Below are 22,871 nucleotides of genomic sequence, written 5' to 3' on the forward strand. Positions count from 1 at the left end.
AATGGTGGAGTCATCCTCCCTGGAGGCATTTAAAAGACGCTTGGATGTGGCACTTCGGGACATGGTTTAATGGTGGACTTGGAAGTGTCAGGTTAACGGTTGGACTCAAAGATCTCAGAGGTATTTTCCAAAATAAATAATTCTTTGATTCTATAGATTCAGTTGACTGCTTTGATAAGAAAAAGTTACTGTGTCAGTCTGTTATATGTATAAAAAGGCTGGGTTTCTGGCCTGAGGGTGGGCATGCTCTGTTGCCTCTGATGTTGTTGGTGTAGACGTCAGCATGATTATTATTAACCTTGCTTACTATAGCACAGAGCCTGGGGCTCAATCAAATCAGGGTACCACAGGGTGGAACAGGGACCAGATTTCTGTCTAAGCAGGTTATAACCTGGACACAGCAGGTTCCTGGGGTCTGCATGAGGAGAAGGTTACCAGTTTGAAGGGATCCGGTAATCCTTTTCAAATAAAGAACCAGTTACCACTTTTCTGGGAAATATTTTTAGCCTGGAGATTTCAGCCATGAGCCAGCTCTCTGAAGTTAGGATACCTTCAGATTTCCCTGGGGTGAGGAGGGAGGCAGTGATATGCCCATTTGCAGGGTCCAGGTTCATGAGCAGGGTGCTGATGGGGCAGCTGCGGCCGCTTGACTGTGCTCCTACCCCCAGCCATCTCTGTGGTGAGCATCTGGCAGGGTCAAAGTGGTTAAATTTTCTGAGGAAAAATAGGTTAGATTTGTCTCTTTGTAAAATGAAGGGAAGATTGAAACTGTTTTGGAAATGACTTCTGCATCATAAAAAGTTTAACTGAATATAAAATGCTTTCACTGAAAAAAAATGTTTTCTCAGCTGAAAATCAACTATTTGAAATGTGAGATAACTTCTTGCATTTCTTCCACTTTCAACAAGAAAGTTCCCAGTAGCCTGCCAAAATAAGAGTTTGGGCAGCTATTCTTAAGAAATCAAGCTCCTTTCAAATTTCTTCTTCAGGCCAGCACCAAAAAGATCTGTTTGTTTGGTTTGGTGTGGATCAGTAAAAGCAGAGTTGCAGATTTACCCAGCTCACCTGTGGTTTGCTCAGCATGGCTCCAAGCAGAGACTGACTTTTGCTTTCAGTTTGGCTCTGAGCTCTCTCGTGCAGAAGTTGAACTTTGAGAAATCCCCAAAGATGAAGCCCCGCCACAATACTACAGTTAGTCAAGTGTAGGATTTTCCCGTCATCTGTTTATAACTGACTAGAGAGTTTCTTGGGTTTTTTTGTTATTTTTCAAGAAACACTTAAGGCAGGGGGGTTTCAGGGATTATTTTTAGATATATTATATGAAAAAATAGAAACATAAGAAGTAAGAAAATCCATTTTACTTGATATTTGTGAGACATAATCAGTGTAAACATTTACTTGGGTAGAAGTAGGGCTACTGTTAGCCAAGAGGAGATGAATGCTCATTGCTGGGTTTCTGGGAAGCTGTGATCCAAGGCCACCATGGGTCCAACCTTACAACTGTGGATAAGAGCAAAGTGTGGCTGGCTGTAGTTAAATATTCCTGCTTGCCCAAGAAAGTGAGGAATTGTCTTTCTAGATGTGACTGGGTGAGTTTGGACCCTTTAGATGCTTGCTTATTCTTTTCCTCTCCTGTAACCAGTCCCTTATTTTTGCAATGAAGCTGTGGAAGGGGTACATCAGAGTCCTGGGATGAAGGGCCAAGAGTAAGATCTGACTTTGGCCTTGCAGGAGTATGTGAACATCACTTTGATGAGGTTGATGGAAACTATGCTTAAGTGAGGACTGAAGGATAAGGAAATGTCAATCAGAAGAGATTTTTTTTTTCCTTAGGAAAACAGGTAGCATGAATGCATAGGTTCATCTACAAAGCCAGGAAAGTACACAAAATCATCTAGTCTGGCTGCATGTCCACACTGAAATTAGGTCTGATTAGTCTTGGAGGAAGCCCAGCCAGCAATGTGTGCTGAACAAAATGCTCCTGCTTTTAGTTAACATATACACCTCCCCTCCACACCCCAAATGGTTCTTCCATTATAGTCTCATCAGAGACCACCATTTACCTTGATTTTTTTTTTGCCATGGTTCAGACTTTCACAATGGCTATTAATGGTTGGTTATTTCCATATTTTATTTTTCCCAGCTTGTACAGCTACCACTTCTCCTAATGCAAATTTCTCCGCCTTTCAAAAGACTCTTCTGGCAGTTTTTTCCCCTACATGAATGAACACATACCCTGAGTCATTTGATCTTCCTTGTAGTAAGTTATCTGGGCTGACATCCTTCAGATATGTTCTGAAGAGTTTTTTCAAACTCTGCAGCAGTTTTTGAGGGGTCTTTCTGCAGTTTCATCAGGTTTTCAAATCCTTAAAAAAAATAGAGATGCCAGCATGTCAAAAGTCCTTCAGTTCCAGTGTTTCAAACACTTTCCTAAAGTAAAATTAATATCCTTATTTCTGGTAATTGCTTTTGATATACCCAAAGGTCACATCCAGTTTTCAGTATCTAAAACTTCCATACAAATGGTTGTCTTGCTAATAAGCATCTGAAAGACGATTTAAAACAAGCAACCTTTTCCAGTTTCCATCATCTATCTGAATTAAAGCAAGATATGGATTACCAACACACAGAGGGTGAAAGCACTAGAAAAGCTGAGGCCAGGTGCCAGGGGCCATGCAGACACCAGTGGACAGGTCTGTCCATAGATGCCATGGACCACTGTGCAGCCAACATCTTTGGCTGCCAGAGAGGTGGGGACAGCTGTCCCATGACTCTGGTGACACCAGGTCCTACAGCAGCTTCACACCTGCAGTTTTGTGGGAACCCAAATTCATACCCAGGCAGAATAATATTGATAAAACTCCTGTGTATGGATACGCGGTGTAGAGATTGACTCTCAGAGGAGATGAGTCTTTTAGATCAAGAGCATTTCTAAGAAGGGCTTGTATGCAGTTGATATCCAGTGAGGTCAGGGATAAGGCATCCTCCTGGATGAGTTTTGTGGGGCCAGACTGAGTACAAGAGGCTTAGAAAAACAATAGTTGACAATATGCATATTATCTTCTCTTGATTATTGTTCAGTAAGAAATAGATGCAATGAGTTTGGCTAAAATCCCTCCTCCTGCCCAGAGCTGAGCAACTTAGTGGGACATTCATTTTGACACTCAAATAAATGGCATTTTCCTTTTTTGGCTATGTCTGATTTAAAATTAAATGGTCCATCCACTGATGGATAGGTGATGCACAGAAAGCACCAAAGACAGACTTTATCCTCCAGTGGGAGCTCCTCGAGTTCCTTGCTTTTCACTGGATGCTCAAAATCTCAGCAACTGCTAATTCCTTCATATGCCAAAAATAGCAGTATTGCCTCATGCTGCACTTTTATGGGGCTGATTTCCACAACCAGGTCTCTTCTCATTAATCCAGTAATCCATGTGGAGCAGGGAACCACTGTGACTGCACCTCAGCCCCAGTTCCTTCTATGCCTGAGTTTTAAAAGATCTAATCAGAGGCTAGGGTCCTGCCACTTAGCTTCCCAGTAAGGGACAAAAGGATGTGACTGCTGCCTGGGACGAGAGAAGAGGTTAGTGTTTGGGACTGTGACAGGTCCAGGAGCTGGGTTGTATTTCCACACAAAACCCAAGTACACAAGGCCTATCGGCAGTACACCAGGGTCCTCCATTGGCTTGGGTGGCCTACAGACACTTGCACTTGCCTTGAAGGACATTTGCTTCTGGCAAACTGTGAATTGGTCCGTGGTCACAATCCTCCAGTGCACTGGGCTGAGACCGACGCGGGATCCTGCACCTTCCAGTTTGCCCTCTCTCGTGGAGGATTAAAAAGTGCAGATGTATTTTCTATCACATTTACACCTGGTTCCCGTGTCAGGTAACAATCAAATCTTCAGGGATCTCAAAGAGAGCAGAGTCAGAGCAATACATTGTGAACCATGCCTTCAAGGCATATGAAGATTCTCCTACGTCAGCCAGCTGCAGCTTCATCTGGTTGTTCCCTGCGTAGCTCCCTTTTTCTTGACAGAGCAGGTGCAGGGTCACGTGTGGAATGAGAAATACGAGTGATGCTCCAATAATGCCCTTCTCTTGTGGAAAGAGAGGAGCACACCCACATATGTGCTGCTTCCTCCCAAGCCCTTGCTTGCTGTGCCAGCTGAGTGCTAACAGGGAGCTCCAGGGCTGCTGAGAACTGTAAAGGCTTTCTTGACATTTAACTATTAACCAATTTTGTGGAGACTGAAGTAAAAGGTGCTGTTTGTGGGAGGTGATATGTGGATGAGAGAAAGAGTAGGAGTAGTAGGTGTCATGCAGTAAGAGCTGTCTGAGCGTGTTCACCCGTTTTGACCTTGGCTGCAGGCACCCGTGCTTGGCTAAACCTGGGAGCTAAGTACTCCTGGGCCTGGCTAGCAGGAGATTGCCTGGAAGTAGAGGCACTGGATAACTGCATGACTGGACTTAAAAGCCCTGCCAAATGTGAGAGCACAGGCAAGGAGTGGGACAAAACCTTCTGGCTCCATTCATGCTGGTGGCTGAAATAGCCCATCCAGGCTGACACCATGGCACGATCTGAAGCTGATCTCCAAACAAACCTGGAGCCACCTCACTCTGATGAGATGAGACTTGCACAGCTCTCTTAGCTTCAGTCAGCACTGAAGACTTCCTGTCAGGGAATGGGCACTGCTTCAGGCAGACCTTAGCAAGGGGAGAATGAGCATTAATTGGCTCAACTCAGCCCTGGGGCTTATCACTGGGGTGGCCCCACAGCCCTCTATGGCTCATCTTCCCTGATCTCAGAGGTGCCTCTCACCACTGTCACAAGTGGGCTGCACAAGGACATGCCACGTACATTTGCACTGGGGTAACAACAGGACCCAGCTCTCATCTGCTTTTTGTTCACCCATAAATCTCACTATTCCCCCCTGGGAGGATGCTGAGGAGGACAGAGTGAGTTTCCTCTGGGCATGCAGAAAATCATGTGGGACTGAAAGTAAGATGGAAAAAGAAAATGCCAAATTTTCCTAAGTCTGAAACATTTAATCAAGCTTTGCTCTGGCTTTAGTTTGGAGTCCCACCTAGTTCAGCTCTGGGCACTGGAGTGGGTCTGTGCAGATAAGCAATGTCCACCTGTGGCTGCAGGACAGAGGAGCTCACCTTCAAGACCACTGCCAGCAGGTGCACATTCACACAGCTTTGCTTTTCCACTTAACCCTGGGACTCACCCAGGGCTGGTGAGGATCCTGCAGCCCAGGCATCGAAGGGTCTGCCCTGGATACAATGGAGTGCAAGAAGTGGGAAAAGAGTCTCCCTGGGAAGGTTACAAAGGACTTGGAGACACATAGCTGAAGCAGGGCTGCGCAAGCCAGGGCTATAGATGAACCTAGGGAACAGGAATATGGAGATGGACAGGGACATCCTCTCCAAAAAGCCTATGGGCTGCCATCACTAAGGCCCAAGTGCAAAAGTCATTCAGGCTCTCAAGATGCTTTAGAGAAAGAATCTTCTGTGTTTGTGATTATTTGACCCTTCACCCCAGAGCTGAGAAGACACAGAAATGAAGGTAGGTGGTTGGGTGTGGGTCTGGGCTTCCAGAGGGGCTGCTGCTCCCCAGGGCAGGGGGGCTGGCACACAGCTGCTGTCTGCACATGGGTCTGCACAGCCAGGCTTGAGATACAAGTACCCTCAACTATTGCAAAAGACTAACAATCTGTCCCATCTTTGCCTCAGATTCCTGCAGCTGGAAATTGCATTTATCCACCTGAACTGAGTGGACTTATGGGAAACGCCTCAAGGAATGCCACAAGAGAGATGTATGCTTTTTCCCTACTTCTTGCTAGTGCAATTTCTTGCTTTTTCCAGGTGCAATTTGCAGTTTTGAAATGCTCCTCCCTGGGCTGGATAGGCAGTTTCTGTGCTGGTGTTAGCAGTCCCCCTGCTCTCCCAGTCACAGTAACAACCCATCGTGAGTACAGGCCTGGGGACTTCCTGTCAGGCTGAGGAGGGCAGACATTTTCTGCCTGGTTTCATTACCAAAGGTCTTCTGCCCAGTGTTCAGCACTTTCCCCTGATCTTCTCTCCATGGACCAGCCAAGGTGATGGGAGCTGTCTCCAAGACAACCAGCAGGGCAGGGCAGAGCAGGGTGCCTGGCTGCCATGGAAAGTGTCTACTGCCAGTGCTTTGCACACAGGGGAAACATACAAAGGTCCTGTGCTCTGCCTTCTGAGAGGAAACAGCTTCACCTCCATGCTTGGTAAGAAACTTTTCACCCCTACAGGGGAGAGCACTGCAGGTAGCCAAGGTGAAAGTCTTCAGGATCTGTGAGGAAGCCGAGGTTGTTCCATGTGCCCCAAAACCAGCCATGTGCCAGGGCTACTCAAGGAGCATCCTATGAGACCTGCTCAAGGGCCGAGGTGCTGCACAGGGCAGCCCCAGTTAGAGGAAGTAGACACTGCTGTTATGGTGGACATAGCCTCTGGAGCACTTTCACAGCACCAGGGAATCTCACACTCAGGTCTTATCTATGAAATGAGTGGGGGGAAAGTGTGTTTGCCCACGTCCTGGACTCAGAGCAGTGAGTGGTCCTTCATAGTGTCCTCACCCGGTGACTGGGGAGATGCCAAACACTGGCCATGGCAATGCTGGCACATTGCACGAGCTGGCTCTGGGATGACCTGGCACAGGGCAGTCCACATCTTTGCTGCCAAGCAAGGAGACCTCATCCAAGCCGTCTGCTGGGGACAGCCAGCTTGTGCCAGTTTCCGGATGGTGTCAAGGCAAGGGCTGGCTGTCCTGGACAGAGCTGTGTTAGCAACACCTGAACAACTTCTGAGAGGAATGATCCTGTGCCAGCGATGGGGAAAGTCCATGACAGCATCTTGTTTGCTAGCAGAGCAGGTGCCCTGGCAAGCACAGGGCTGATGATGTGCTGGCAGGAGACCTCTGTGGATTGCCTCATGCTGCTGAACATGGGGAGGTCCTGGATGGAGGCTCTGAAGGCATCACCAGCAATGTCCAGGGTTACCAGCCCTCCTGACAGGTTCAGGAGCACAGGACCTCCTGAATGTTAATGGGCTGTATGTGCCTTTGCAAGAATTCCGAGTGCAGCCCCAAATGCCATGCAGAAGACTGCTGAGGCAGAAGGGATGGTAGTTTACTAGGTCTGCAAGGCAGCACACTGCCAGCTGTGCTGCCCACCCTGCAACAGCAACAGGGGGGAAATGGCAAGCATGAATGTCAGCCTTGGGACGCCCACAGCGTGTTTCCTTTCCACCAGCAGACAGGATGTTAGCTGTCATGGGTGCTAATTAGTCCACAATGCAATGCTTCTGATTTTCCTCAGTGAATCTCTCAGTTTGAGGCTATCTCTTCTCAGACCTGTCTTTTAACAGGGCCACAGCACTGAAGCCCCCATCCTTTTGATGTCTTCTCTAGGTGCAACATTTTTTTAAAAATGCAGAATCCTGTATTCTAAAAGCATCCCATGAGCACCACTGGCCATTTCTGAATAAAGTTTGCCCAGATGTCTGCAGCGCTGATAGATTCAGGTGTGTCCAAAAGCAACATCGTATGTGCCGCTGCACATTTCTTGTGGCACATAGATGAGAATAGCTGTGTATATGCAGAAAGGTCATGAAAACCTTTTCTGGCTTGCCTCAGAGTTTCATTTACAAGTAAAGTGAAATTATTAGCTGTTTAGAGATAAGCTGGTTACAACTGATGCGTGGACACCTAAGAAAGTTTTACTGTTTTAAACAAGCTGTGTTGGTGGAAGCACAGATTCTGCCCTGTGTGGAATAACCATTCGGCTCAGCATCTATGAGGGCAGCAGCTGCTTCCCAGCAGCTGGATGCTGCTTGTCACTGGCCACATGATGAGCATTCTGGTCCCACCAGTCTGCAGGTGAAATAGAGCAATAGAACAACTCCAAGGTTTTCTCCAGTGGGAAATCTCCAGCTTACTTTGAACCCCATCATGCAGCATCATAATACAGAAGTAGCAGAATTGTACCAGAGCTGTGAGTTACCACCCCCCAGCTTTTGCTGCTGTCTATAACTTCCAGACAGGGAATGGTGACAATTAGGAACAAGGCAGTAACACCTAAAGTCCCTCCAGTCATTTTAAAGCTTCATGTATGCCTTGATGGGCTGATCCACTGCAACCTGGACACCTCTTGTCATGGAGCGGTGTGGTTCAGCAGGCTGATCCCTGTATGGGAGATGCCTCAGCTCCCAGTTTACCACATTGAACTTATCTGATCATAGCTCACAATGACTGGTCTTGGAGTCACAGATTTGTGTGTGGTGGCATCAACCAGTGTCAGGTCGGTAATGTTTCAAAACATGCTTAACTTTCCTGGTGTCAAAACCATGTTTTTGGTGTTCATTGAATACATTCACATTGCAGCTTTCATAAGACTGTAATTTATCAAAAGCACAAAGAGGAATCACACAGGCCAAGTTTCTAGAGCTCACATGAAAGTTAGAGAATAGGTAGAATGAAAGTTTTAAGGTCTCTAAAAACAACAATGACATATTTTTCCCAGAGAGAACCTTTTTAGTTTGGGTGATATTTTTAGTGTTGCTTTCCTTCAACACAAATGTTACATTTCCAAAGAAAGCAGACACCTCCTACAATAATGACAGCCAGCCTCTGAGTTTCTCATCGGAACAATTTCTATGAATTGTTTTGAACCAACCTGCACAAGAATCTGGGTACATTATTATGTGTTTATAAATAGGTCTGTTTTCACAAAACTCTTTCCCAAGGAAATTGCTCCCAATTAATATGAAGTATTTTCACTCATTACTTTTATTATAAAAAAGAGGGATCCCGCATAGATCAGAGTCCTGTTATGCTAAGAGTTAATAAAGGGATAAGTCTTACTCTGAAAAACCTCATCTTTTGGATTTGCTCCAGACCTCTGCAGTTCCTGATTGTCTTATGTCTACCTCCAAATGAATCAGCCCCATCACTGTGTTGAGCTCTTAACTACTCCTTTTGTCACCATATTCCTGTGAGGAAAGGTAGCATTAGTAACCCCATGTTACAGATGGGGACTTGTGGTGCAGAGAGGTGAAATGTCATGCTGATGGTAATCTGAACCAGAGCAGGGGGTGGATGCCTACTCTTCCCCTAAAAGCAACACCTTGCCCACTAGGCTTCCACACGGCTGGTGCTATGATAGTATTACTTCTTTATTCATTAATTTCCCATCAGCCTGCCTATGAAAGAAAACTCGCAGTACTATTGTCAGGTGCTTAAACAAGGGAGCTAAAGCATTTAGCTAGTATAAGCACACAAAGGGTGAAAAATGGAAGTGAGTAAAAGTGAATGAAGAGAAAAAGTGAAGGGCAGGAGTAGCATGGCTGTCAAGAAGTAGTAGGAGGGTATGGAAAGGAAACTGAAGCTTCAAGCTGACCCATAAAACTCCGCAGTGTTACCAGCAACCTCACTGACTTCACCTTCAGAGACTGTGTTTTGCAATAACCTTCTCTTGTCTCATTGACACCTGCCCACTCCAGTCCTGTGGCCAGCAAGAAACCTCCCACCTCCTTTAATCGCAGCCTTCCACACAAGGGTCTCTGCTGTCAGCCACCAGACTCTGCATGACTCACCCCCTCTGCATCTCTGCAGATACTTCCCTGAACTTTCTAGCTTGGCATGGCAAGAATAAAAGGCAAATAAATGTGGTTGCATGATGACAGGAATCAGATCTCCAGTTTTGGGATGAGATCCAGCATCTCTGTAGGAGAGTTCAGTACATGTTGTGCCTCCCTGCTCAGACCTGGCTGCCTGGGCAAGAGAAGGAGCCAGGGCAACACAGAAAACACCACACTGAGCCCAAGCTCCCTCACTCTTTGTTCTATCAGTGCAAAGAATCCCCCAAACACAATTCCCTCCACAAGGAAACGCAGTGCTAGCTTCATTATCAGGTTGGAAATCAAGATAGTTGTTAATTAAATGACTTTCCCAAATGTCACAATAAGAGCTGCAGATCAGACTTGCTTCACTCTCCTGAAAGCCAGTTGAGTGTTGTCTTCAGTACGCTGCTCCTCTCACCTGGTGCAATTGCACCTGCAGTCATGGCGAGAGTTGGTCTGGGTCCACTGACCTCTTCAACATGACATCAGTGGAAAATTCAGTAAAAAACCTGTGGGTGTAGGAATCCTGTCCCCATAAATATTAGAAGAGGATGCACCTTGTTTAATGTCTTCACTGCCAGGAGTGGTCAATGAAGTTAGAATCTAATGAGAAATATGCAAACTCAGCCTCAGGGTACAGAAGATGCCTGGTACAAAAATAAACATCAGCTGTCAGAAATTGTCCTCTAGACAACATCCCAAGGAATACGTTTCTTCAGGGTCTCAGTTTGCTATGAAGGCTGTGTGCTTTAAAGCAAAAGGTTTGCCCCACTTACTTCCTGAAGTTTGTCACTTCCTGATAGTTTTCCAACATAAATCCAAAGGATTTCTGATTGGCCTGTTGTTTAACAACTAGAAAGTAACCATGTGATTATCCTTATCTTTTCCTAATGCTACTGATAGTTGCTCGGTAGGTTCAGAAAGCAGACACTTCAGTGACTTTTTCTCATGAGCCAACTCTTCACTCAATGTCTAGATCTGCAGTAGTTGATTAGAGTGTATCCTGCATGCTGCTGCAAGCAGGAATTGGTTTGAGGGCTGGAGAGAACTAGTTTCTAGATAGCCAAATCTGCAGGATAATAAATTCATTAATTTTCTGGAAATGACTTATGGTTCAGTTACTACAATCACCTGCATTAGCCCAGTCTGGTTGTTTGTGAACTTCTGTAGGGAAGAGGAAAAAAAATCACCATTTCGATTGGGAACAGTCAGGACCAGATGGTTCACAGGTGTGGCAACCAAATCACAAAGGCTATCTCCCCCCGTGTGAAATTCATCCTCACTTGTATAGTGGCTATGAAGAGTAATGCTCCAGTAAGTGCTCTGTGGTATTTGTATAGGTTACTGCCTGCACAGAAAAAAACCCAGAGGATATTCCCTCTGTGACTCCTCTCAATCCTGAAAGGTGACAGCTTTATGAAGGTGGGTTACTCATAACAATTCCACCTTGTGACAATTTTCCTTCTATTAAGTGTAATGGAGGCTTTTCTATTTATGCTTCTATAGATTCAGGGGCTCTAGGCCGTGTCTGCAGGTAGCAAGTCTGGAGTGTTCCCCAAGATGGCAACATTTTTTGAAATACAAAAGACATTTTTCATTTAAAGGCTGATTAATTTGTGCTGATCACAGACACACAAAAATCTCTTTCCATTGGGCTTTGTGGGCCTTTTCCATTGCTTCATGTCATGGTGAAGCCACCAGTGGCTTGGTCACAAGGTGTGAGGTCTCGGGGAGGGACTGTGGGTGCAGCACAAAGGAAGCTCGGTTTAACCTGACTTTCACATGAGCCTCTTCTGCACCTCAGAGCTTTTGTCTATTCATTGATTTCAGTGTATTCAGTGGAAATGATACATCATTTTGTGAGATGAGCTGATTCAAGGCCTTTATGGCCATTAGTGCTGTCAGGCACATGCCAATGAAGCAGCTGGGGCTCTACCCAGGCTATTAGGATTAACACCAACTCAAGGGATAGGCTAAGCAGGCAGCCACCCAGGGGAGCAAGCTGCCAAGAGTGTGAAAGCCATCACAGCCCTCCTACCCACACTGCCCAGAGAGCACTATGAAGGCAAGGCTTGGGGCAAAGGGAGGCAGCCACTACTGCTGAACAGCTGCGTGGAGGAGCAGCAGCTCCTGCTCTGCCCTGCCCCAGCTCACTGCCTGAAGGACAAACAGGAAAACCTGGGTCCTACTGGCTATTTGGATATTTCTCCTGGTTCTGCTGCTTGCTCTCTCCCTCCGTTTTCTACAACAGGTGCAGCACAGTGCTGGCATCTGACATTTGCTTGTCAGATGCTGAGATATCTTAAACTGGCTTTGTCTGGATAGGTCACAATAAAATCTGAGGTTGCCAGAGCACACTTCCCTCTTCCATACACCCAGGGCACAGACAAATTAGGTGCTGGCACTAGCTGCAAATTATCTGATGGCTCCAGCAACAACATGGATTACACCACAGTCTGTGCTCTTGGTAAATGCTATCTCCTTGCAGAAATGGACCATACTGAGCACAAAGGGGGGATGAGGCACTGGGACCACTCTCCTGCCCAGCATGGTCTGTTCCACACAGACACAGCTCTGAAAGCCGAAGCCAGAGGATGGAGGAGGCAGGGACTCAGGGGTGGACAAGGGACACAACTGCCCCTCCAGCTGATCTCCCATCACCAGCTAACACAGGCATGCTGCTGTCTCCTTCTTATAGAGACATCAACAGCCTTTCTTTTCCTGCAGGCTGCTGGAGTTTGTAGCACTTGTGGAGTAGGGTGTGTGATAGTATTTTTCACTTATAACACCTAGCAAATTATGGCATCAAAGAAAACAGAGCAGTGAGTGCTCGTTCGGTATTTGAGTTCCACCTGTCCCCCTGGCTGTTGGATGATTCTGGGCTCTGAGATGGAGCTGTATGGAAAACCAGGAGGTGTCACGCAGAGCCACTGCACAGACTTCAATCAGGAATGTTTCCAGCAAAAGAAAAATGTGTTAAACTCAGCCTTTCTCACAGTCTGACAGCTCCTGATGTTCATGTCAAGAAACGAATGCAAAAAAATGTGCTCTCTCTGAAGAGAGATATAACCAAAGAATAATTAATGATAAGGGCTCGTACAGCACAACTTGCCCCATTCCCCATGCAAAGAGTGCTCAAGACCTTGGACTTTCAGCGCCTGAAGACCCAAGATACTGATGCCCTTCCTGCCTCTCCTCTGAAAGAGTTTGTTTTAAATACATAATAAGCCTACTTGCAACACCACCATGCCCAGCTAGCAGTGCTGTTTGACTAACTGCACTGTGTCTATTAGAAGGGAAGTCAGGGCTTTGCAGTAAAGTAGCTGCAGCTCAAATAGCAGTGTTCTGCTTATTGGAAATCAGTTCAGTAAAGGAAGGAGTCACTGCCACTAACATCAGCAGGTACTTCCCATTGGTTTTTGTAAGTACGCTGTGACCTGGAGCAAAATAAGGCTATCACAGCCAACTCTTCTGCTTGTTTTAAAGGCTTTGCTACTCAAAAGAAAAACAGCAGGAAAATAAAGAATCAAAATGCATTTCAGGGGAAACTGCCAATGGAAGCTTCTCAACAAAACAAGCTGAAACTAATATGAACAAGGAGCCAGCACTAGCAGTCCTTGGCATGAGATGGGAGAGACGGAGGAAAGAGGCTGAGGTACTGCTGGGCTCACACAGGCCTGGTGGGAGGGAGAGAAAAGCAGCTGGGACCAATGCCAGGAAGGGCAGTTCCCACCAGCTCTCTCCTCCATCCCCTCTACAACAGCAGCCCCCACTGAACTCACGATTCTGCCAGCTCAGCTGCCCCAGGCACCACATGTGCACTCCCACATCTGCGACTGGCCTGAGGTCCTCTAGCGCAGGACACTGACAGCAGTGCCATATGATATATGCATGGGCAAGCCAAGGTGTACCGCCTTGCCCCTTGGCATCAAACATCTGTGCAGGCACTCAATGTACGTACCTGGCTGAAGGCAACCATGGCTTGCTCAAACCTTTGCTGAATAAGAGCGATGGTGCTGAACACCGGCGGGAAGGAACAGTCTTGAGGGGCTGAAAGCAAGAATGAGTTTGTCATCAGTTCCCATTTTCCAGCAAAGCTCCCACAAAGGTGAGGGATTTGAGTATTTATAGAAGTCATTGCTACAAAGTGTATATGGGAGGAGGATAAAATCTGTTTGTGCTCCTAAGTCCTGGATGCTGCCAAATTTCCCCTCAAGTGGCAAGGCTCTGACTCCCAGTGGTTGGCACAACAGCTGCTGCCCCATGGAGCCAGCCAGGCTCAGCAGCACTGGCCAAGGCAGGTGCACAGTTGCAGCACTGTAGGCAAAACCCTGGGGCCACCAGCTGAGACACCCTGGTAGGTGTCTGACTAAATAAGAGCAACCTCAGCACCACAGTGGCTGCTCAACCCAAGCTCCTTTTATGGGCAGTGGGGAGACATGGACACTTGTAGGACACCATTCTTCCCTCCCCACTTCTGCAGCCAGCCTGGGAGAAGAGGAGCTATGTCCTTTTCCAGAAGTGCCCATTTCTCTGCACCGACTCTGAAAGGCCCGTGGAGCAGATGGGTTGGATACAGACCCCCACACTCTGTAATGCAAGGTGAGAGGAGGCTGCTGTTAGTGAGCCCAGCATGCAGAGGCAACCAAGCTTGTTTCAATTAGAAGTGGGTAAGCTGCCTCCTGCAAATCCATGGGGGAGCTCCCTGCCTCTTAAAGACCTAAAATCCCTGAAATCTGTGCTTTGGGACAGCAGGTTCTATGTGGCTGCCCGCCATCTGAACACAAGCATGAGTGCTAAGGAACCAGGCTATTTTAGGAACAAGTGACACAACAGAGGAGCATCAGAGTCAAGAAATGGCTCCTTGCTGCCAAGTGTTGACATGAGGTCAATAAAGGGCAGGTTATCACCCTTTGGGGGATGCCTGTATTAAAGTCATATTTCAGTATTTCTTTGAGAGACTTGAAAAGCAGGGTGATATATTTACAGAGAACTTTCTGAACATTTGGCCTCATTTACTGAGCAGGAAAAGAATGATTAAAAACACCATCTGCTTTTTATTGAACTTTGTTTTAGATATTCATCAGAATTTCAGCAGCTTTTACCTCTAACTCTCAATGTTTACTCCTGAAAATTTGTTAGCAGCATACCATTCCATGTGGTTTAAAATGGCAAACAAGCCTTGCTGCTGGGGTCTGCAAATCTTCTCTACCAAGATCTCACCAAGTCAGTGCAAACCAGCCCAGCACAAAGGGCAGGCACAGTGTCCTCCCTGAAGGTGTCACAGACCAAGCCCTGTGAAGGATTATGGGGAGTCCATCTGGCTGAGACCACCCCCGTGGTGTCCCAGCCCATGTAACCCAAAATAGCAAATGCAGTTTCCCAGAGGACATGAGTGATGTTCCCAGTTGTTATTACCAGAAAAAAGTAAAGCAGCAGCAGGAGAAGTCACCTTGCTCTGGCTGCAGGGAAAGGTGCTGGCAGGCATGACCATGAAGCTGCCGCAGCACTGCTTTGAGATATTAGAGAACTACTTTCTGCTAGGAAGAATGAAAGACAGGAGTGGCCTTGTATATTTACTCCTGGTTTATATCAGTTTGACACTGGTATATTTAATCCTGTGGCCTCTCTGGATGTGGGAATTTGTGTGACAGAAGTAGGTGAGACTGCTTCATACCTGCAGAGGATATGGTTTCTGAAGGCAATGCTTACTCCTGCCTGTACTATCATGGCCCTTTTTGCTGCCTACCTTTTACAAATACCTAAATTTACACAATCAGAAGTCAAAGAAATGAACACTGAAATTGCTTACTATGTACATGAGTCTGTTATCAGAGCAGTAGGTCTTTTCTTTGAAGTGTTGACTCATTATTACCAGAAGGTCTTCTACACTCAGTTGCTCAACAAAAGGTCAGTACGTGACAAAGCCTGTGCTGCTCTCACAGCAGTCACTTCATAGCTCATGGAGTTAAAAGTGTTTTGGGAAAAGGTTATTCTCTTAAGATGCTGTAGGGTGTTGTCCTCATGCTTGAGCCCATTGGGACTCTGGCTGGGGGTAGTCCTCCAGCTCCAGTTTAAAATAGCATTTGTGTGGAAGGCACGGTCTAGCCATCACAGGTTTTGCAGTATCAGAATAAAACACTAGCTTAGTGATACAGCAAGGGAAATATCTGCACCCTGCAGGGGAAGTGAGAATCAATCCTGACCCAGGCAGAGGCCCATTTTCTCCCCAGCTTACTCCCTTGTATCATGAGCACTGACCACATCAGCTTATAGAACTCTCAGTGTTGTCCGTCATCCTGCCTCCATTTAAACCCACAAGGACTGTGCAGTGCAGACTCCCAAACAGGATGCACATGGGAGGGCAGACACTAGTTTCTTAATCTGGTGCAACATTTGCCATCACATGGCTCCAAAAGGTTGGCTGGGAACCTTTTCTGAATCCGCCTAGGACCAGCCAGGCACACCCTCTGCAGAGCAGGTAGGAGATGCTCAGGGAAACATAACCTTCCCAACTGCCACCCAGGGTGGGATGGGGGTTACAGGTGGTGGCAGCATGATGCTCATGGTGCCTGGATTGATATGCCACCAGGATGGCAAGGAAATAGTGCTGCACTGCAGGGAAGAATGGGTTTGTTCCTCTCCCCAAACCAGTGTAAAGCAAATTCTTCCTATTGCTGTTATTCCTGTTGTTCTAGAGTTGCCACAATTTCATCTATTAAGCACATATAGAGAAGATTAAATGAGCTATATATTTCAAGTTACATATATACACACATGCACATTTTGACACCACTGAAAATATCAGACCTGATGTACCTCCTCTCACTCCAAATACAAGGGATTTATTATTTGATTTATTGAACCAAATAATGTTATGTCATTAAGAAACACTTTATTGCCAAGTGTTGCCACTACTTTGGTGGAAAAAAAACTAAGTGTGATTTTTATTGAAAGACTGCAGCAGGTGCAGAGAAGACAAATTAACTTTGCCCTGTGCTCCAAGAGCTGGGAGAATTTGATCACATTTATGTCAGCGTTGACTATCAGGTACATCATACTTTCTCTCTTCAGGGTTTTTTCCTCCACTTAACAGAAATCTCTGCTTGCTTCATGGAGGATATCACAGTTTCTGCCGCAAGTTTAACTCCAGCCCTTCTTACTCTAGCCTGTGACCTGTTCTCGTTCTGAGGCACACAGCAGATAACACAAGGATGGCACCTGCAGATAGCAGAATTTCAGAAGCACTCCCTGGGAGCCATTTGCTTAAGGAAATCACCTACATGCACCACACAAGGGCTTCATCCCAGACACCCACAAGGAGAGCTGCCCAAAGACTCAACCATAACCAGAAAAATAGGAGGGAAAGTCTAAAAAATATCCCATTGCTCTGCAGGCTGTGGTGGGATATAGGTTACTGAGAGTGCTGAACAATGCTGGCACCAAATTACTTCCTTTTTGAAACTGGCAGAGAAGTCAAATCTCCTTTCTTATCTCAAAGCACTCCACCAAAAAAAACCTGAAAATCCAGAATTCAGTCAGTCTTCCTCAGATGAGCTAACTACTTCCTGCTGGTTTATAGGAGCAAATGCATTGCTTGTTTTTACTCATTCAGAAAGCCTTTCAAAGTGTGTATACAGGGACATGATTTTGCCATCTGAAGAGACTTCTGGGTGGCCAGATTCTTCAGCAAGCAAGGACCAGCACTAGCTGAAAACTAATCCCATTTCTAAAACCTTGGACTTTTGTTTCTTCACGACTTTAAGAAATGCCCCCCCATCTCAAAACATACTTCTACAATCCTTAAGGACAAACTAAAAGCCTTTTTGCCCCCTTCACTACACTAGGTGAGAGTCCTTGTGAAAACAGCAAACTTCTGTTCTTCCTTCTTCTCCTGAAAAAAATCCATCACTGGCAGAAACACAGATATTTCACACAGTTCACATTAAATAGTCACTTAAACCAAACTGCATGAGACACCAGAAGCAGAAGCAGGGAGGGAAGCCCAGGAAGCTTCCAGGAGGTGTGCTGACAGGTAAACCTGCCTTTCCTCAACCAGCTTTTCCCAGGGTACACAATGAAATTCCCAGGGACTTTCATTTCCCTGGCCACATCTTGCATGTGCACATGCAGAGGAGGCTGGGGCAGGGGCAGTTGTGACCACCCCAGCACATCAGACCACCAAAAAGGGAAGAAAAAGGGGCTCCTGAGGGAGTTGCCCCACTGCACCCAGCAAGAGCTGCCCTGCAGATATTCCCTTAGGTGAGGGGTTGGTTTGGCTCAATCAGGCAGGCTGGGAAAGAAATTACAAATTTACACAATAGGAGGATTTCTGGTCTCAGTTATATCAACGTGGGCAGAGAGTGGTCTCTCTGAAATCAGCAGCAGCACTCAATTTAAACTAGCCATCCCAAGGTGTGGGTCCAGGCTTATATAGAATAAATAAAAGTAGAATTTGCCTTTGTCTGGTCTATATTAAAACTCTTTTCCTACATTGTGGCACTAACATCACTCGAGTCAATGCACTTATTCTGGACTTCTAACAACACAATAATAAACAGATCTTTATCTAAATAGGTTTAAAAGCTGACAGCCTGGTTATTGGGACTGATGAGATTTTCTTTATTGACTGTGCAATCAGTGTGATTTAGAGCCTCCACAGGGGCCTTGCTGAAGGCTCTCCAAGACCCAGCTGTGACAAATCCTCCCCTTCCCCCCCAAGTTCTGCTGGGCATTGCTGCTGGAGACAGCAGCGGTGGTAATGGGATGTTGTTCTCCCCCTCATCTTCCCACCCTCCTGATCCTACCTTCCTGGTGTCCTGACCTCCCACAGGCCCAGTTATTTGTCTGGCATCACACCCCTGCTTTCCAAGGTAATAAATTACTGCAGGAAGCAGCTTTGCAGTGGACCTCATTAACCGCAAACACTGTCGTCCCTTTTCCTGCCACATCATGCAAGCCAGACATCCATGAGTGTCTGCTGTAGATACGCATTTCTCAAGCTCCCAGGAGGACCCAGAGGTCTGTGGCAGATGGTGCACTGGACTGATGTATACACAGGGCTGTGGAATCGAGTCACCCTTCTTGCCTCAGGGGATCATGTCCCAGCACAGCCTGAACTTCCTTGTGATGCTCCATTCCTGTGCCATTGCAAGGGGTTTGTGGACATTGTTAATATAAAAAACAGTGGGATGTAAGGTGAAGAGCCTTATTGGTACTAACTTGTTCCATTTTCAGAGACTGCTGGTATTCTGAGAAAGCATCAGGCTTAAGTAAAATAGATCCATAAAACTAGAAGTGAAGCATCAAGGTGCAGTAAGACGGATCCACCCTCATGCTATGGATGGGAGTACTGGGGCTGTATTATGTCTAAAGAAAATAGCAATTTTTTTCAATGTGTATTGAAAAGTTACTTTTGAAAAAAGTTAAGTAAAAATTGATCTTGGGGCAGCCAGCATCCCAATTTTCTCTGCTAAATAATCACCTACTATTTTCTTTTTTTTTATCTCTCAGAAACAGAACAATAAAGAGAGGTTAAAAAGAAAGAAATAGGAAGAAGAGAGAGAAAAATATGCATATCTGAAATTTTCAAATTTTTAAAGTGTTTCTACAGACAACTTTGAAGAAAATGTAACTGTTAATTGTTTCTCTTTTTTCCTCTTAACTCTCTTTTTTTTTAAGTAAGCACTTTCTCATTGGAAAATAATCCATTTCTGCCATCAGCCTTAGTTTTGAAGAGTAGGAGGTAAAATGGAAAACCAGATCAGTTATCACATAAAATACTCTTCCAGGCTTTATATTTGGAAGCTCTGAAGCTTCTACTTATCATCCATGCATCTCTGTGTAAGGGATCCATGCAGAAAGCCCCTGCCAATAATCTCATTTTTAGCAGAAAAATCTATTTATCAAAGCTGATAATGCCATGAAGAAAGGCCATGGCTCAGTGCAGAGATTCAGTCCTCTGCAGTTTTCTTTTTGTTTCCCAGCCAGCCCAGCCAGCACCTTGCTCCTGTCTGAGGTCAGACTAAATGATGTAACGGTCCCTTCTGGCCTCGAAATCGATGGGCTGGTGGCCGGGGCCTTTCTCCCTATTGACAGGAGCAATCGCTGCAGCTGAGACACCCCAGGGGACCAGGCTTTGGTCCTGGGCTCATACCAGACTACCAGGTGCTGTGGGACAGAGTTCACAGCACGCGCTAATGTGAAATGTGTCTCTTGCAACGATGTTAAACCTCTCCTTAAGAAGAAGAAAGAGAAGAAGAACAACAACACAAACCCACAACCCTTTTTAACTCTCTCTCACACAGATATAGCCAAGAACCTTCACGGTTTTATTTTAACCAATGTCCATTTACTCGTGGGTGAGGGTTTTATTTTGTTCTGTTTTTCAGGACTCTGCTGCCCTAACACGGTACCAGAGCAATCTGACAGTGCAGTGATATCGTCAAGCAGTCTCTAAATCCCATCTCTGGCAAGCAGCTAGGAACTGCTCGTCTGATCCTGACACCACCGGCTCCCGCGGTCCCATTCTCGGGATAAGGAGAGCTCTGCCCTACGGGGCTGAGAGCACGAACCCGCGGAGCCCAGCAGTCCGGCACCGGCCCAGTGCCGTGGGAGGCGCATCGCCAGAGTGGTACGAGGGAAGTCTCGGAGTTCGCTTGTTACCAGATTCAGGACCAGGCTCAGATCCCTGGCAGTTCCTCAGCTGCCTCTATCCGTAAATCACCTGCGCCGGCAGCAGCCAGCATCGTCCCTAACACCCGTGAAGGAGGGGGGCTGCCCCGCGCCGCACCCCCGCCCCGCCGCGCCCCGCACTCACCGCCTCGGGCGCGGGGCCGCCGCCTGCCCGCGGCCCTGGCATCGTTCCGGGAGGGGCTGCAGGAGCCCTGGGCGGCGGGTCCGGGTCCGCCTCGGGCACGGAGCCGGAGAGAGTGAGCGGAGACCCCGGCGCCGGCCGCCCCCAGCCCTCCCCGCCGAGGGAGGAGCCGCTCCCTCCCGCAGCAGACCCTGGGGGTCCGCCGGCATGTCGACCGGGCCGCTGGCAGGGACGGGCCTGCCGGGAGAGGAGAGCCCAAAAATCGATAGGTGCAGCAAGAAATGAAGTGAAAAGCGAAAAGTGACTCTCGAAGAAAAAAGCCTTCACGGCTTCTTCACAGCCAAGCGCTCTCCTGCCAGGATCATTACCGAGGCGACGTGGTAGGTATGAATGTAACACCGTAGGGTGTCGGAAATAACGAGCACCAGTGCTGGAGAACTTGAAGCCTAAATTTGTGCCCATCGGGCATGCAGGAAGGAGGGATGGGGCCAAGCCACTTAAGGGCTAGCCAATGTATCACCATTGTCCTGGAGGTATAGACTCTGTAATGCATTCATCATCCATTCAAGTGTCCACTTCGGTCTGGAAAACACATCCTCAGCTAGTCCTGGGTACAGGTTTGGGGAATCACCCTTTAAAGTCTAGTAAGAATTGCACAGAGCTCTTAAATAACTGGGATTGACTTTCTACTACCCAACACTTTCCATCTTCTTATTGAAATCTAAGTTATCTAAGCACTAGAAAGCTTTATCAGTTCAAAGCAGATTATTTTCCTACAGACTTGCCTGTACTTAACCAGCATGTTTTACAAGTGACCTGCTCTCACTGAGTTGTGCTGCTTGGCAGCTAGAGATAAAATTAAAGGATTTGTTTCAAGTAATGATGAATTGCCTACAGATGGGACATCAGCTCTTGCAGTCTGGATTATGGTATTTTTGCTAGGAAAAAAAAGCATAGGAACTGCTTTTTCCCATGAAAAGGACAAATGTCCTGTCAAATGTGGGATGGTTACTAAGAGCTCCAGTTTGTCCTTGAGTGGGAGGGATGAATTTTCACATCTCTTACTGTCCGCAATGCACTCCTAAGGGGAAAAACATCCCAAACAGCAAAATATAGCACCTTTCAGAACCACTCAGACCCCTTGAAAGGACAGGTGGATACAGACTCCCACATAAGTTGCATTGAATGACAGCAGTTCTGCCCCTGCTTGTGTACAGTCAGCAACTGCAAACTGGGTACCTAGCTCTGCCAGCATTATTCTCCCTTTTCTGGCTCTGATGATCCAGGGATTTCTGGAGGGCTTTTTCTTTTGTTTGGGTTTTTTCCTCTTGCATTTTTTCAGCTTTATTGCTGAGTGCATCACTTGTATAAAATACTAACAAAACTTCTCTCTGAGCTGCTGGGTTCTCTCTGTGACATCCTCTGGCAGCCTGCAGAAATCAACAGGGAAGTTACACGAGGTTTGGCATCATCAGTGCAACTATTGTGAAGGCTCAGTTAAGCCCTCCAGGACATGAATGCCGGCCAGCTTTTCTGGAAGTTGCAATATGTTCCCAGACAGCATGATCAGAGTGATTGATTTCTACATTTACAAATGTGTTTATTATTTGATATTAGCTCAAACTGGACAGTTTTGAGACAGACTGTTGCTTTGCTGTTTAGGTCACAAATGTTTTCTGGATTGCTGCAAAGGGAAGAAATTTTTTCTAAGCTCACACAGTGTCTTGGCCAGGACCTTTCTGCATGTAAAATACTGGATAATTTCAAAAGGGGACAACTGAAGACTGCAGTGAAAGAAAGAAAATGAAAATCAGAATTGCAAACAGAGTCATCTTATTTCTTACAATTCATACTTCTTTTTGATGCTTATGCTAAAAAAAAACAAAACCAAACATGTTTTGATCTGCACAAAGCCTCACACCTGTTAGCAGTGTCAGGTTAACTGGGATGCCTAATTAAAACAATCAGTCACCAATTAACATGATAAAAAATTGCTATTTGAAATTCATAAGAGACTGAGAAGTTAAAGAGACACTTATCCAAGAGCTTAGCAGGTTTTCATTTGCAGATACTTAAGAAAAAAAAAAAGGTGAAGACGCACTCTGGAACATAGCCCAGTAAAATCAGAGAGGAGTCTGCGAGCTCCTGTGACACTTCATTACTAACGTGCCGGCTGCTAGCCAGCCCATTTGCTTTTGCACTCCATCTGCCACGTCTTGTACATACTGAGATCCAGGCTCTGGTACCATCGCTTCTGTTGACAATTACTCCTCAGGTGTCGCTAACGGCACTGCTCGGACCACCTGAAGAGTGCAGGACCTGTGCCAGCACCTGGGTTTTCCTTGGGACAGGGACAGCATCTCACTGACATTCAGTCAACACTGCTCGTTCTTACTCCCTGG

At 46.4% G+C, this 22,871-nt stretch overlaps 2 protein-coding genes across 6 annotated transcripts in view; one reads left to right on the forward strand and one right to left on the reverse strand.

The window, feature by feature from the left end:
* The window catches only part of LOC114003999 (T cell activation RhoGTPase activating protein), a 48,819-nt gene extending 28,244 nt beyond the window's left edge, over nt 1–20,575 (reverse strand). Inside the window, exons 1-2 of one of the 2 annotated variants that reach the window (XM_027751511.2) lie at nt 20,473–20,575; nt 13,615–13,703 (exon numbers count right to left, since the gene is read on the reverse strand). In XM_027751511.2, coding sequence (XP_027607312.1) covers nt 13,615–13,703; nt 20,473–20,514 — 131 coding nt within the window. In that variant the 5' untranslated portion in view covers nt 20,515–20,575. Of the gene's footprint in view, nt 1–2,235; nt 2,367–13,614; nt 13,704–20,472 lie in introns of those variants that run through there. The other variant, XM_039387393.1, reaches the window with a different exon arrangement.
* The window catches only part of LOC114003975 (T-cell activation Rho GTPase-activating protein-like), an 84,159-nt gene that overhangs the window by 38,542 nt on the left and 22,746 nt on the right, over nt 1–22,871 (forward strand). For 3 of the 4 annotated variants that reach the window (XM_027751439.2, XM_039387395.1, XM_039387396.1), the window contains one exon: nt 20,045–20,849. The gene's annotated coding sequence lies outside the window, so the exon portion shown is untranslated. Of the gene's footprint in view, nt 1–13,736; nt 13,762–20,044; nt 20,850–22,871 lie in introns of those variants that run through there. The other variant, XM_039387397.1, reaches the window with a different exon arrangement.

The sequence above is a fragment of the Pipra filicauda genome, unplaced genomic scaffold (genome assembly GCF_003945595.2).
Source record: "Pipra filicauda isolate LSUMZ 115617 unplaced genomic scaffold, ASM394559v2 scaffold55_size4083901_pilon, whole genome shotgun sequence".
Taxonomy (NCBI): Eukaryota; Metazoa; Chordata; class Aves; order Passeriformes; family Pipridae; genus Pipra; species Pipra filicauda.